Below are 16,180 nucleotides of genomic sequence, written 5' to 3'. Positions count from 1 at the left end.
GAAACGTTGTTGGCGAAACAGGTGAGTTACCGTTGTCGAAAGTGAAATATCACACACACAACTCATCATGGTTTCTTTTTCATCAACAGAGGGAAAGCCTTACTTCACGACAAAACTGCATGACTACTCAGTCACTGAGAAGGATGAACTGACAATGGTTTGTGAACTGAGCAAGCCCAATGCAGAGGTGAAATGGTTCAAAGGTGGCCAGCAAATCACTCCCTCCAAGAATGTGGCCATCAAAGCCGATGGAAAGAGGCGTATGCTGATCATTAAGAAGACAGAGAAAGCCGACATTGGAGAATACACCTGTGATTGTGATTCGGATAAAACTACAGCCAAGCTCAACATTGAAGGTATCCTTTAGTGTTTTTAGCTCAGCATTTGAGGGATGCAGTGTCTTTTCTTTCATTCATACAAACACTTGTCTTTGTGTTTGTTCTACAGAGCGTGACATTAAGTTTGTCAGGCCCCTGTACAGCGTGGAAGTCACAGAAACTGAAATTGCCAAGTTTGAGACTGAGATCTCTGAGGAGGAAGTTCATGGTCACTGGAAACTCAAGGGAGAGGCCCTTCATCAGTCTGCTGTAAGAAAATATCCATATTATTATTACTACATAATTGGACGTTCCTTACTACGTTTCATAGCGGCTGAGAAAAAAATCACTTGATGATGATCACTTAGTGACTGTTTGTGTATTTTCTTTCAAGGACTGTGAGATAAAGGAGGAGGGTACAAGGCATGTGCTGATCCTGTACAACGTTCGCATGGATCAGGCCGGAGAAGTTGACTTCCAGGCTGCCAATGCTAAATCCAATGCTCAGCTTAGAGTTAAAGGTGAGAACGATTTAATACACTCACACATTTATCTGACAATTAGATAAATACTGATTTGTTAAAGCCACACTTTGTAAGATATGCATACCATCAAGTGAGCCACCAACAAAAACATTTAAGTATCCAATAACATTTGTTTAAATTGCCCTTAGGAGTACATTTAATCAGTAAAAATGTGTTTATGGTGGGTTTGAATGATACATTGTCCCAACTGTTAGTTGAATAAGGAAACCCCAGAGCTTTCAGATGAGGATGTAGTCAGGCATTTACAGCCCCTTTTAAGCAGGTGTCAAAAGTGTGTTTTACAAGGGAGGACTAAGGGAGAATTCCAACAGGTTGATTGACAGGGACAGATTGCCTAGTCGATGGTTTGGCAGGGTGTGGGCTAATGGCCAATCAGGTGTTGTGGCTATTTTAGAAGCCACATGCCTTATCTAGAGTGGGCGGTTAGTGATTGGCAGAGCTAATGTACAACCTGCCGTACTTCAAAGTTTTCTGCTGACCATATAGATCTCAAGGAAACTGGGTATGCAAATGAGAAAGCCCCCCCCCCCAATGACAAGTCTCTCTGCGTTAGTCCTAGCAGTTTTCCTGGTGGTTTACAGGGCTCCTGAGCAGTGGCCGGCCATCAGGGGATCCGCAAAAATGAGGATTAGCAGTTAAGGATTTACCGGTTTCTCTTGGGATTTTGGAATGACTAACGATGTCTTCTCCTCAATCTAAAGCGCGAGTGATCGGCCTGCTGCGGCCTCTCAAGGATGTTACTGTTACTGCCGGGGAGACCGCCACCTTCGACTGTGAACTGTCATATGAAGGAATTGCTGTGGAATGGTTCCTAGGGGGTGCAAAGTTGGAGCCAAGTGACAGAGTAAGTGTTTATACCATCTTAAACACTGACAACACCTCAAGTAATTGATATGGAAACATGCCAAGACTTTGAACTGTACTTATAAACAACAGTTTTTCCATATGACTGACAAATACATGTTAAACATGAGTTTGCCTATAACTCCAGCACCTGCGGAAAGTACCTGGATGTGCGCATGTTCTTCAGCTTTTGACAAATACATGTTGTCATGGAATTTACTACCTGGATTATCACCTATTCTCATATCCCAAATACTTTAAGTGTTTTAACATGATCTCAACTATCTCCTATGTTTACCTTAATTTTATTCCAAATGTTTGTTTAATTTAAAAGGATCTTAGATTGTCCTGTTGCATTATTTACTTTAATAAATTTTGTTTTAATTTTCTTGCATGTGCAACCTACATGCTTTCTGCATATAGACCTGTGAGGATCAGGATTCCAGTTGGGGATTTGATCTGGGTTTTGAGATAACGCAGGAGGGCTTTTCTGCCCTGCAAGCGTTCTTCTAGTTATTTTTAACCGCTTCAAGTGTGTGCGTCCAGTGGCAGGTGGCTTGAAGAGCTATTTCACAGTTATAATTTTTAAATCTGAAATGTGTTGTGTTAGGCCTGTACATATTTAATTATTTAATTCATTCCTGTGGGTTTGAAGTGTGAAACGTTATATGATAGGTTGATTTACGATGTTGTGTAGCCTGGTTTTCTCTTCAGTTACGATCAGTTATATAAACTCAGCAAAAAAAGAAACGTCCCTTTTTCAGGACCCTGTCTTTCAAAGGTAATTCGTAGAAATCCAAATAACACAGATTTTCATTGTAAAGGGTTTAAACACTGTTTCCCATGCTTGTTCAATGAACCATAAAAGGACAGCTGATCATCCTCGCAGTGGCAGACCACGTGTAACAACACCTGCACAGGATCGGTACATCCGGACATTACACCTGCGGGACATGTACAGGATGGCAACAACCAGGAACACACAATCCCTCCATCAGTGCTCAGACTGTCCGCAATAGGCTGAGAGAGGCTGGACTGAGGGCTTGTAGGCCTGTTGTAAGGCAGGTCCTCACCAGACATCACCGGCAACAATGTCGCCTATGGGCACAAACCCACCGTCGCTGGACCAGACAGGACTGGCAAAAAGTGTTCTTCACTGATGAGTCACAGTTTTGTCTCATTAGGGGTGATGGTCAGATTTGCATTTATCGTCGAAGGAATGAGCATTACGAGGCCTGTACTCTGGAGTGGGATCCATTTGGAGGTGGAGGGTCCGTTATGGTCTGGAGCGGTGTGTCACAGCATCATCGGACTGAGCTTGTTGTCATTGCAGGCAATGTCAATGCTGTGCGTTACAGGGAAGACATCCTCCTCCCTCATGTGGTACCCTACCTGCAGGGTTGTTGTTTTAAAGTGGCTGTTTAAAGTTGTTTGAAATATCTTGTGTGCAAAAGAATATAGTCTACCTTGCAATAGATACAGCTAAATAACTGCTCGATAATCATTTGCCAAAGGCCTGTGAATGAACTGCTATGATCTTCATGTTTTCACATATGTCATTAGGCATGTCATGACTATTTGTAATAGGGAAAAAAACTATAGAACCTATGACTGTGATTGCTGTACCACTGTACCATAACTGGTAGTTCTATATTGTTTACATTCAAGAGGTTTTGTCTTAGTTAACCAACTCCCCCAGGCTTTGGGAAAGTGGAGGAGTCAGATGGCAACAGGAGTTAAAATTGAGCCTAGGGCCCCTTCAGTCCCTTGTCACCAGCTGCTGATGTTCAATCAGGGGAAGAAGTAAATAGCTTGACCACCCATAGCTGTCACCGTCCCCCTGATTAATCAAACTGCTTGATTTGCACAGGTGGTCACCCGAGCAGAAGGCAAAACTCACACTCTGACTCTCAGAGATGTCAAGATTTCAGAGGATGGGGAAGTTAAACTCACTGCAAAGGATTTCCAGATTGAGGCCAGACTACATGTGAATGGTAGGTTGCGGTTTGTGGTATTTAGTTGTGGTTGTTATAGAGATTATTGCCCCAACTGCTCTCTTAACCAACATTGAGACCTGTTTTTTTGTGAATTCGATAAGGTTAAACAACAATATAGTCCCAATATTTACTCTATAAAGCATACTGGACAGATAAATATGGTGCACTATATGGTGCTATATAGACCAGGTTCATAGTAACGCAATGATTCCACTTTACATTAAATGGCCAGAATTGGGAGTATTTACCTTGCATTTACATACAGTGAGGGGAAAAAGTATTTGATCCCCTGCTGATTTTGTACGTTTGCCCATTGACAAAGAAATGATCAGTCTATAATTTTAATGGTAGGTTTATTTGAACAGTGAGAGACAGAATAACAACAAAAAAATCCTGAAAATGCATGTCAAAAATGTTATAAAATGATTTGCATTTTAATGAGGGAAATAAGTATTTGACCCCTCTGCAAAACATGACTTAGTACTTGGTGGCAAAACCCTTGTTGGCAATCACAGAGGTCAGATGTTTCTTGTAGTTGGCCACCAGGTTTGCACACATCTCAGGAGGGATTTTGTCCCACTCCTCTTTGCATATCTTCTCCAAGTCATTCATGTTTCGAGGCTGATGTTTGGCAACTCGAACCTTCAGCTCCCTCCACAGATTTTCTATGGGATTAAGGTCTGGAGACTGGCTAGGCCACTCCAGGACCTTAATGTGCTTCTTCTTGAGCCACTCCTTTGTTGCCTCGGCCGTGTGTTTTGGGTCACTGTCATGCTGGAATACCCATCCACGACCCATTTTCAATGCCCTGGCTGAGGGAAGAAGGTTCTCACCCAAGATTTGACGGTACATGGCCCCGTCCATCGTCCCTTTGATGCGGTGAAGTTGTCCTGTCCCCTTAGCAGAAAAACACCCCAAAAGCATAATGTTTCCACCTCCATGTTTGACGGTGGGGATGGTATTCTTGGGGTCATAGGCAGTATTCCTCCTCCTCCAAACACGGCGAGTTGAGTTGATGCCAAAGAGCTCCATTTTGGTTTCATCTGACCACAACACTTTCACCCAGTTGTCCTCTGAATCATTCAGATGTTCATTGGCAAATATCAGACGGGCATGTATATGTGCTTTCTTGAGCAGGGGGACCTTGCGGGCGCTGCAGGATTTCAGTCCTTCACGGCGTAGTGTCTTACCAATTGTTTTCTTGGTGACTATGGTCCCAGCTGCCTTGAGATCATTGACAAGATCCTCCTGTGTAGTTCTGGGCTGATTCCTCACCGTTCTCATGATCATTGCAACTCCACAAGGTGAGATCTTGCATGGAGCCCCAGGCCGAGGGAGATTGACAGTTATTTTGTGTTTCTTCCATTTGCGAATAATCGCACCAACTGTTGCCACCTTCTCACCAAGCTGCTTGGCGATGGTCTTGTAGCCCATTCCAGCCTTGTGTAGGTCTACAATCTTGTCCTGACATCCTTGGAGAGCTCTTTGGTCTTGGCCATGGTGGAGAGTTTGGAATCTGATTGATTGATTGCTTCTGTGGACAGGTGTCTTTTATACAGGTAACAAGCTGAAATTAGCAGTGCTCCCTTTAAGAGTGTACTCCTAATCTCAGCTCGTTACCTGTATAAAAGACACCTGGGAGCCAGAAATCTTTCTGATTGAGAGGGGGTCAAATACTTATTTCCCTCATTAAAATGCAAATCAATTTATAACATTTTAGACATGCGTTTTTCTGGATTTTTTTGTTGTTATTCTGTCTCTCACTGTTCAAATAAACCTACCATTACAATTATAGACTGATCATTTCTTTGTCAGTGGGCAAACGTACAAAATCAGCAGGGGATCAAATACTTTTTCCCCTCACTGTAGGTTGGCAGAGTATAAATACTGTGTGAGTACACATTGTGACATAGATTCAGATTTCTTTAGACAATATTTGTCTCCTTGATGCAAAGCACAGACAACAATATAATGTTGGTGGGTCAGGTTTTAATGGTGTGGGAGCATGATCTACCCAACCAGTCTGAATTAAATGAGAGGCCCATCAGCAAATAATGCTGTGTTAAGTATGAAATGAGAGCCTGTGAGACAGTCATGTATGCTTTTATAACAGGGTGAGGAGAGGTGTACCCACAATGTTAAGTTTGAATACAAATGTATTAAAAGTATGAATATGTACAGTAATTGCACAAACAACAAACAAGTTGAAGGAATTACATAACGGAATGTGTAGCTTACACTGTAACTGTACCTGCCTTTGTAACTACCAAGTCAAAAAAATATATGTTTTAGGCCACTTAATCTAAAGAGGGACCATAACAATAATAATAGTTGGTGGTACTAATAGAATTTGGTCAAATGAGTTTGTTGGTTTCCTAAGCTGTTATGATATGTAAAGGACAAGTCATCATGTGTAATTCATGTGTGAACTCACAGAGCCACCAGTTGAGTTCAGCAAGCCTCTGGAGGACCAGACAGTTGAGGAAGAGGCTACTGCTACTTTGGAGTGTGAAGTCTCCAGAGAAAATGCTGAGGTCACGTGGTTCCAGGACGGACAGGAGATACGCAAAACTAAGAAATATGACATTGTTGCCGATGGCCGCAAGAGAAGACTAATCATTCATGGCTGCACTCTTGATGATTCAAAAACATATACCTGCGACGCCTCAGAATTCAAAACCTCTTGCTTCCTTAACGTTGAACGTAAGTAAAGTATAGATAATTATATTGTTTGTTTGTTAAAGTATAAATTAAAAACCTTTTGATATTGTTTGTTTGTTGTTAAGACTACACTTTAGTGTATTTGGCATACTGGTGTATTAATACTTAATCCTTACAGCTCCACATGTTGAGTTCTCTACGCCACTCCATGATGTTGAGGTCAAAGAAAAGGACTCTGCCAGATTTGAATGTGAAGTATCTCGCGAAAATGTCAAGGTATTGATTCCTGACCCTTGACCCCCTACCTCCCGGACCCTACCACTCTCCCAACCCCCACACAACACATGCACACACTTGTTCTCAAATGCACATTCAAACACACCTTCTTATTTGTATAACAAAATAATATAGTTGCATGTGGAGTTACAAAACATAATATTAAGACTGAGACTTGGTTGTTTCCTGTCTTCCACTGTTTTTCAACCTTTTACGCTGCTGTTACATTTTGCTCCCTTAATTGTTTCCTTCATTGTCTGGATCAGTACATCTTAACATCATTGTACCGTCATTGTAATGTCCTTGTTTTATGGCTGTTTCTGGAAACAGGTCCGTTGGTTGAAGGACAGCAGTGAAATCAGAAAGGGAAAGAAATATGAAATAATTGCCAAAGGTCGCCAACACATCCTCATCATCCACAAATCAGTGTTCGATGATGAAGCAGAATATGAATGTGATGCAAAGGTCTCCAAATCCTCTGGCATGCTTACAGTCATTGGTGAGTCTGGCACACTTTCTCTGCCTCAAAGTGTGAATCCCAAATGGCACCCTATTCTCTATATAGTGTACTACTTTTGACCAGGGCCCACATAGGGATCTGGTCAAAAGTAGTGCACTATATAAGGAATAGGGGGAGATTTGGGACATAGGCAAATAAATTCATTTTAATGTTATATACTATAATCGACTTATCATAATGTATTGACTTAACGGTTATATTGTATTTCCTTTGCAGAGGAAGAGGCTAGGTTCACCAGGAACCTGTCTAACGTGGAGGGAACAGAAACAGACAGCGTGAAGATGATTTGTGAAGTGTCAAAGGCCGATGCTGATGTCATGTGGTATAAAGGAGACCAGGAACTGCCAGAGGGAGGAAGATACGATCAGATCGTAGACGGCAGGAAGAGGATACTCATCATTCAGGATCTCAAAACAGATGATGCTGGAGAGTACCATTGCAAATTGTCCAGCTCAAAGACAACTGGAAACCTGAAAATAAATGGTAATGAAATCAGACATGAGCTCTGTTTAATTTAGTCAGTTAAAGACCTTTGTCCGGTGGAGAAAGTTAAATATCCTGGGTAGTGGCTCCACACTGGCAATACTATTATGAAAACTAAATCAAGGGATGCAGGTAAAAGTATTTGTGGAAAATGAGAGCATATACACTAATCTGTTTTTGTTCTTCCAGAACTGGCTGCTGAGTTTATCTCCAAGCATCAGAGTCAGGAGGTGGTTGAGGGAGAAAAGGCTGAGTTTGTCTGCTCAGTCTCTAAAGACACATTCATTGTCAAATGGATGAAGGATGATCAGGAGCTAGAAAAAGGGGACAAGTACGACATTGTCTGTGATGGCAAGAGAAGAATACTTGTTATCAAGAACTCTGAACCCAAGGATGAGGGAGCCTATGTTGCCCTCATTGGTACCACCAGAGCTACAGCTGACCTGTTTGTTCTTGGTATGTCATCAATATGTTTGTTTTCTTTTCTATTCCAACCTCTCCAATGTGTATGTGTACAGTATATGTGTCTTTCGGTTGTGGTTGCGATAAAGTACATTTTCTGTTAGACCTGCATGTACAATTGGACAATAAAGTAATATTCTTCTAAGATTTTCTTAGAGGCAGCCTTGGGGAAATAATTAATTCGATATACTAACTTGTGTTTCTTTCACTTTGATTTCCACAGAAAAACTCAGGATCATTACACCAATCAAAGACACAGAAGCTAAAGAGGGACAAGAGATGGTCTTCAACTGTGAGGTGAACTCTGAGGGAGCTAAAGCTAAGTGGCTGAAGAACGATGAGACCATGTTTGAGAGCAGCAAGTTCGTCATGATCCAGAAAGACAACGTATTCTCTCTGAGGATCAAGGATGCTGAGAAGTCAGATGAAGGGAACTATACTATTACATTAACTAACCACCGTGGTGAACATGCCAAGAGCTCTGGCAAACTTACCGTAAAAGGTGAACACATTTTTGTTATCAATTTGACCAATGGCTAATTTGATGTAGTAGTATGTCTTATTTTTGTTTGAATTGAGCTACATGACTAACTGATTTCTTTGTTTTGTCAACAGAGGAGAGTCTGAAGATCATTGTACCTCTTGAGGACTGCGACACACAGGAAAAGAAGACTGTTAGCTTCTCTTGCAAGGTCAACAGGCAGAAGGTTACTCTGAAATGGATGAAGGCTGGTCAGGAGATCACACTCAGCAAACGCATCCTCTACAGGGTGGACCAATACAAGCACACACTGACCATCAAGGACTGTACTCTCGCTGATGAGGGTGAATACACCGTCATGGCTGGTGATGACAAGTCTACAGCTGAGATGATCATCAGTGAAGCCCCCACTGACTTCTCCGCACAACTCAAAGACCAGACCATCACTGAGTTTGAGGATGCTGAGTTCACCTGCAAACTCACCAAGGAGAAGGCTGAGGTGAAATGGTACAGGAATGGACGTGAGATCAGAGAGGGACCCAGGTAGGAAAACCTTTAGACTGCTATGAGGCACGATCACTGTCACTTTATTGACACTGAAACTAAATCTTTAAAGCTAATTTACCCCTAAGGGCCACTCCAGGATTTTCATTAAATACAGAAAAGCATATTGTAACATTATCCATTTGTTTTTTTTGCAAGGTACATCTTTGAAAAAGAGGGCAAGACCTGCAGGCTGCGTATCAAGGAGTGCAGACCAGATGATGAGTGTGAATATTCTTGTGGCGTCGATGAAAGGAGATCACATGCCCAACTCTTTGTTGAAGGCAAGCCTCTTGAATTCGTTCTATGATTCTGTTTGTGTGAGTCCATTTTTCTAACCGTTCTGTATGAATTCATGTTTCACAAATTCAATTTCTTGTGTAATCTTTATTCCAGAGACCGCAGTTGAGATTGTCAGACCACCTCAGGATGTGTTTGAGCCTCCAGGCTCTGATATTGTGTTTGAGGTGGAGCTCAACAAAGACAGAGTTGAGGTCAAATGGTTGAGGAACAACATGACCATTGTCCAGGGTGACAAGTACCAGATGATGAGCGAGGGCAAGATCCACAGACTCCAGGTGTGTGAGATCAGGCCTCGTGACCAGGGAGAGTACAGAATAATCGCCAAAGACAAGGATGCCAGAGCCAAGCTGGAACTGGCAGGTATGTCATCATAGGCTTCATATCCTCTCCGATTCCACAATAAATCAATCCTTTTATTATTTGATCTTATAATTGTTTATTCCTCTACAGCTAAGCCAAATATCAAGACTATGGATCAGAGCTTAGTAACAGACGCTGGAAAGCCCATCGTCATGTTAGTGCCCTACAGCGCGTATCCTAAAGCTGAGGCTGAGTGGTTCTATGATAACGTCAGCCTGCCCAAGGACAACATCCACACCGTTGGGGACAGCACAGAGTACAGGCTGAAGGACCCTAAGAAGTCCGATCAGGGACGTTACAAGGTTATCATCAAGAACAAACACGGACAGGGAGAGGCATTCATTAATCTGGATGTCATTGGTAAGTTGCCTTTCAATCCACTCTTGTATTTAAATGGATAACGGGAAAGGATATTTTTCATGGAAGGAACATTTTTCTTGGAAAGGATATTTTTCTTGGAAGGGATCTTTTTTTTGGAATTTGTTGTTGTTCATATGGATTCCATTTATTCATGTATTTTTGCCTCCCACAGATGTCCCTGGACCCGTGAAGAGCCTTCACGTGGTTGACACTGCCGATGGTGAGGTCAGCCTGGTCTGGGAAGAGCCAGAGAGCGATGGTGGCAGCAAGATCATTACATACTTGGTGGAGAGGCGTGATGTCAAGCGCAAGACATGGACTCTTGCAACTGACCACTCCGACGCTCCAGAATACACTGTGACCGGACTCCAGAGGGAATCCATGTACCTATTCCGTGTTTGTGCTCGCAACAGAGTGGGCAGTGGACCAAATGTTGAGACAGAGAAACCTGGTGTTTATGCCAAGAACAAGTTTGGTAAGCAAACTATTTGATATTGTAATAATCACCTCATGCAGTATCATTATTCAAACGAAACTGGTTCCAACAATGAACTGCCGACCAGAAAAGTGAATTACAACCTGCCGTTATATTTCAGATGTTCCTGATGCTCCTCAGGATGTGAGTGTTGGAAACGTGAGTAAGTTTGGTGCCACAGTCTCCTGGGAAAAACCAGTGTCTGACGGAGGGTCTGAGATCACATCCTACATCGTTGAGTCCCGTGACAGGACCTCTGTGAAGTGGGCTGTGGCTATGATCAGTAAACCAACAGATCGCAGCGCAATCATCAACGACGTCATTGAGAACAAGGAATACATCTTTCGTGTCAAGGCTGAAAACAAGGCTGGCATTGGCAAACCGAGTGCTGCTACCAATCCAGTTAAGATCATGGACCCCATTGGTAAGTTATTTCACTTCTGAAAGTTGCTGAAATGTTATTACTGAAATACATGCACTGTTTTAACATACAAACATGTTTGTTTTTGTTATTCCAGAGAGGCCAAGCCCACCACAGAACCTGGTACCCTCAGAGCAGAACAAGAACTCAGTCCAGCTGACATGGGAGATCCCATTGAAGAATGGAGGCAGCATGATCACTGGCTACATCATTGAGAGATGTGAGGACGAAACAGACCATTGGCTCAGATGCAACGCCAGGCTCTGCCAGGATCTCACCTACAAGGTATTTATCCTATAAGATGAAAAGCTCCTAAATGGTTTCTTGGAGATTTCATATAATATTTGTAATATAATTATCATACGTTTTGTGTTGTATTCTGACTTAAAGACAAGTCTCTCATTGACATCAATTTACTAAATTGTCTAAATTGCTTAAATTGCTTACACTTATCTCAACTCTGAATACTGCTCTTCCATATTTTCCTCAGATATCTGGCCTGAAATATGGCAAAAAATACAACTACAGGGTGATGGCTGAGAATGCAGCTGGAGTGTCTGACCCATCCAACACACTGGGACCCATGCTGGCTGATGATACACATGGTACATTTGGTTCTCTTTTCACTAATCTTGAAGACGTTCATCATTTTAAATGTTGTGCATTTGTCATAACAATGGTCATTATTTTCTATCTTCAGTTGGCCCCACAATGGACCTGAGTGGATTCAAGGATGGCCTGGAGGTCATTGTTCCTCATCCCCTTACTATCCGTGTCCCTATCTCTGGATATCCCACACCAAATGCAAAGTGGAGCTTCGCTGATAAGGAACTCACTGCTGGTGAACGTGTGTCCATGATTACAAAGAGTACCTACGTAGAACTGACCATCACTCCAAGTGTGCGTCCAGACAGAGGTGTATACACTCTTACTCTGGAGAATGATATTACCAGTTGCTCCGGAGAGATTGAAGTCAACGTTATCGGTAAGTGACGTGATGAGCTTTGTGGTGAAACATAACATACTGTATCTTGATATTGTCAACTGCAATTCTTTCTTTTCCCTTCATATCCCTCTTTTTTTTTTTTATTTTAGCATCCCCAAGTGCACCCAAAGACTTCAAGGTTGCCGAGGTGACCAGACAGCATGTGCACCTGATGTGGGAGGCGCCAGAGCATGATGGAGGAAGCCCTCTGACTGGCTACCAGATTGAGAAACGTGACATATCCCGCAAGACCTGGGTCAAGGTATGGATGAACATAAGTCTTTAAACCACACAGCAATATACATGTGAAATAACTTACTTACTTTGTCCTCTTTTCCGGTTGGGACATAAGGCTGGAACAATCTTCGGTAGTCTATCTTTGGCCACAGCTTATACCCTGTTATACATGAAATAAGATTATTATAAATGTAATAACACATGTCACTGACTGTCTTTCCCCAGGTGATCACTGGTGTTCAAGACCAGGAGTTCACTGTCACTGATGTCGTTGAGGGTAAAGAGTATCTGTTCAGGGTTACTGCCTGCAACAAGTGTGGCCCAGGAGAGCCTGCCTACATTGACGAGCCAGTCAATGTGTCCTCCCCTGCCAGTAAGTAGTACAGTAACAAGGACAATGCCTATGCTGTGCACTCAAGTGAAGGGAACTTGATCCATTGTTTTGACGTCTCAATAATTGACATACCTGTCATTTGAATCCAAACTTTTCTCAGTTATTGACATACCTGTAATTTGTGTTCTAGCTGTTCACAATCATTGACATACCTGTCATTTGAATTAGAACTGTTCTGAATCATTGACATACCTGTCATTTGAATTAGAACTGTTCTGAATCATTGACATACCTGTCATTTGAATTAGAACTGTTCTGAATCATTGACATGCCTGTCTTTTGAATTAGAACTGTTCTGAATCATTGACATGCCTGTCATTTGAATTAGAACTGTTCTGAATCATTGACATGCCTGTCATTTGAATTAGAACTGTTCTGAATCATTGACATGCCTGTCTTTTGAATTCAAGCCGTGCCAGACCCACCTGAGAACCTGAAATGGAGGGACAAGTCAGCTTCTGGCATCTTCCTGACCTGGGACCCACCCAAGTGGGACGGCGGCACTGGAATCAAGGGCTACAACATAGAAAGGTGCCAGCGTGGCACAGACAAGTGGGAGTCCTGCGGAGATCAGGTCCCTGAGTTGAAGTAAGTAGAACCAGAGAAAAAAGCTCTAAGATATTTTTTGTTTTGTTTTGAAAGGCTAACTTACTTTCTCTTAGATTGCAAGTGACTGGTCTCATTGAGGGACAGTGGTATGCCTACCGCGTGAAGGCCTTGAACAGACTGGGTGCCAGCAAACCCTGCAAGGCTACAGATGAGATTTTGGCTGTTGATCCTAAAGGTATGTTTTGCGTAAATGCTCCATGTCTGTATATGTAACATGAATAATCTTGCATAGTGGCTGAAATGTGTTTCTGTATCATCAGTATAACACATTTTCTGTATAATCTCACAGACCCCCCAGAGATTCTTCTGGATGTCAAATGTCTTGCTGGACTGACCGCCAAAGCTGGCTCTAAGATTGAGCTTCCAGCTGATGTTCTTGGAAAGCCCGTACCTAAAGTGAAATGGACCAAGGGTGACATGGTTCTGAAGGGGGACGATAGAGTTTCTATTGACGACAAGCCTGGTCACTCCGTTGTTACTATCAGCAAGACAACAAGAGAGGACACAGCTACCTACATCATTGAAGCACACAACAGCTGTGGCCGTGCTACTGCAACCGTTGACGTCAACATTCTAGGTATCATATTTTGTCACCTTTATTTGTGAGGAAACACTTGTTTAAAAGTGTGTTCTTTAATGTTCTGACATTGTTTTCTATTTGTCTTGAACAGATAAGCCTGGTCCTCCAGCTGCGTTTGATATCTCTGAGATCACCAACAAGTCCTGTTTCCTGGCCTGGAACCCTCCCAGAGATGATGGAGGTGCAAAGGTCACTAACTACATAGTGGAGAGGAGAGCCGCAGAAAGCGAGATCTGGCACAAGCTCTCCTCCACTGTCAAAGAGACCAACTTCAAGGCCCTCAACCTGACAGCTTTCAAGGAATACATCTTCAGAGTGTTTGCTGAGAACCAGTTTGGTATTGGTGCGCCAGCGGAACATATGCCAATCATTGCCAGATATGCCTTTGGTATGTTAAGTTTATGTTTGTATTTAGACAAAGCAATATAATTGTATTTCCTTTAGAGTATTATTTTGTTTTCTGGGTTGTTGCTAAAATTGTCTGTAACTGTTGTTTTCAGATTCTCCTGGTGCACCAACCAAGCTGGAGCCTTCTGATATTGTTAAAGATGGCCTGACTCTGAATTGGTATGAGCCTGAAGAGGATGGTGGCAGTCCTATCACTGGGTACTGGGTTGAAAGGTTTGAACCAGACCAGAACAGATGGATCAGATGCAACAAGATCCCAATCAGAGACACAACATTCAGGTAAGACATTAGTATACATTTAGTTAATTAACATCGTAATGCTTACATTTTAGTCATTGAAGGCAGTAATGACAGTGTTGATTTAATTTCTGGTTGTAGCAATTCATTTGATGGTGGTGTTGATTATGTGATTGTTCCTGATTTGCAGAGTCAAAGGACTACCCACAAGGAAGAAGTATAAGTTCAGAGTCTTGGCTGAGAATCTCGCCGGACCTGGAAAACCAAGCAAGGAAACTGACCAGATCTTGGTCAAGGATCCTATTGGTAATACATCCAACATACACTATATTACCAAAAGTATGTGGACACATCTCATTCCAAAATCATGGGCATTAATATGGAGTTGGCCCCACCTTTGCTGCTATAACAGCCTCCACTCTTCTGGGAAGGCTAGATGTTGAAACACTGCTGCGGGAACTTGCTTCCATTCAGCCACAAGAGCATTAGTGAGGTCGTCGCACCGATGTTAGGCGATTAGGCCTGGCTCGCAGTCGGCCTTCCAATTCATCCCAAAGGTGTTTGATGGGGTTGAGGTCAGGGCTCTGTGCACGCCAGTCAAGTTCTTCCACACCGATCTCAACAAACCATTTCTGTATGGACCTTTCTTTGTGCACTGGGTCATTGTCATGCTGAAACAGGAAAGGGCCTTCCCCAAACTGTTTCCACAAAGTTGGAAGCACAGAATCGTCTAGAATGTCATTGTATGCTGTAGCTTTAAGACTTCCCTTCACTGGAACTAAGAGGCCTAGCCCGAACCATGAAAAACAGACCATTATTACTTATTATTGCATTGGGTATAGGTAGCATTCTCCTGGCATCCGCCAAAGCCAGATTCGTCCGTCAGACTGCCAGATGGTGAAGCATGATTCATTACTCCAGAGAACGCATTTCCACTGCTCCAGAGTCCAATGGCGGCAAGCTTTACACCACTCCAGCCAACGCTGGGCATTGCGCATGATGATGTTAGGGTTGCGTGCGGCTGCTCGACCATGGAAACCCATCTCATGAAGCTCCCAACGAACAGTTCTTGTGCTGATGTTGCAGTGTGGACCGCGGAAGTGAGTGTTGCAACCAAGGACAGACAAATTTTACGCACTACGCGCTTCAGCACTCGGCGGTCCTGTTCTGTGAGCTTGTCTGACCTACCACTTCTCGGCTGAGCTGCTCCTTGACGCTTCCACTTCACAATAACAGCACTTTAGGGCTCAGCGTCCCGCTAGCGGGACAACTTCCGGTGAAACTGGAGGGCGCGCAATTCAAATAAATAATCATAAAAATTCTGGATATTAAACATTTAGGTAGATATAAGTATCTTATATTGGTTGAAAGCTTAAATTCTTAATCTAACTGCACTGTCCAATTTACAGCAGCTATTATAGCAAAAGCATGCCATGCGATTGTTTGAGGATGGCGCCCCACATCAAAATATTTTTCCACCGGCACAGGTTTCATAAATTCACAAATAGCGATTAAATATTCACTTACTTTTTGAAAATCTTCCTCTGATTTGTCATCCAAAGGGTCCCAGCTATAACATGTAGTGTCGTTTTGTTAGGTAAAATCCTTCTATATATCCCAAAAGGTCTGTTTAGTTGGTGCCATCGATTTGAGTATCCACTCGTTCAACATGCAGAGAAAGGA

General features: G+C 42.7%; 1 protein-coding gene across 26 annotated transcripts in view; it reads left to right on the top strand.

The window, feature by feature from the left end:
- The window catches only part of ttn.2 (titin, tandem duplicate 2), a 181,506-nt gene that overhangs the window by 82,111 nt on the left and 83,215 nt on the right, over positions 1 to 16,180 (top strand). For all 26 annotated transcript variants that reach the window (XM_014173782.2, XM_045707534.1, XM_045707532.1 and 23 more), the window contains 28 exons: positions 90 to 356; positions 448 to 587; positions 712 to 838; positions 1,564 to 1,706; positions 3,576 to 3,699; positions 6,139 to 6,405; positions 6,542 to 6,639; positions 6,970 to 7,138; positions 7,376 to 7,642; positions 7,832 to 8,098; positions 8,328 to 8,606; positions 8,720 to 9,128; positions 9,288 to 9,412; positions 9,525 to 9,791; positions 9,882 to 10,151; positions 10,324 to 10,626; positions 10,748 to 11,050; positions 11,145 to 11,332; positions 11,538 to 11,652; positions 11,748 to 12,032; positions 12,143 to 12,294; positions 12,495 to 12,642; positions 13,074 to 13,251; positions 13,326 to 13,447; positions 13,562 to 13,849; positions 13,944 to 14,240; positions 14,353 to 14,539; positions 14,688 to 14,803. In XM_014173782.2, coding sequence (XP_014029257.2) covers positions 90 to 356; positions 448 to 587; positions 712 to 838; positions 1,564 to 1,706; positions 3,576 to 3,699; positions 6,139 to 6,405; positions 6,542 to 6,639; positions 6,970 to 7,138; positions 7,376 to 7,642; positions 7,832 to 8,098; positions 8,328 to 8,606; positions 8,720 to 9,128; positions 9,288 to 9,412; positions 9,525 to 9,791; positions 9,882 to 10,151; positions 10,324 to 10,626; positions 10,748 to 11,050; positions 11,145 to 11,332; positions 11,538 to 11,652; positions 11,748 to 12,032; positions 12,143 to 12,294; positions 12,495 to 12,642; positions 13,074 to 13,251; positions 13,326 to 13,447; positions 13,562 to 13,849; positions 13,944 to 14,240; positions 14,353 to 14,539; positions 14,688 to 14,803 — 5,901 coding nt within the window. The remainder of the gene's footprint in view (positions 1 to 89; positions 357 to 447; positions 588 to 711; positions 839 to 1,563; positions 1,707 to 3,575; positions 3,700 to 6,138; positions 6,406 to 6,541; positions 6,640 to 6,969; positions 7,139 to 7,375; positions 7,643 to 7,831; positions 8,099 to 8,327; positions 8,607 to 8,719; positions 9,129 to 9,287; positions 9,413 to 9,524; positions 9,792 to 9,881; positions 10,152 to 10,323; positions 10,627 to 10,747; positions 11,051 to 11,144; positions 11,333 to 11,537; positions 11,653 to 11,747; positions 12,033 to 12,142; positions 12,295 to 12,494; positions 12,643 to 13,073; positions 13,252 to 13,325; positions 13,448 to 13,561; positions 13,850 to 13,943; positions 14,241 to 14,352; positions 14,540 to 14,687; positions 14,804 to 16,180) is intronic.

Source organism: Salmo salar, chromosome ssa25 (assembly GCF_905237065.1).
Source record: "Salmo salar chromosome ssa25, Ssal_v3.1, whole genome shotgun sequence".
In the NCBI taxonomy this organism is placed as follows: Eukaryota; Metazoa; Chordata; class Actinopteri; order Salmoniformes; family Salmonidae; genus Salmo; species Salmo salar.
This window is presented reverse-complemented; position numbering and strand designations above follow the sequence as displayed.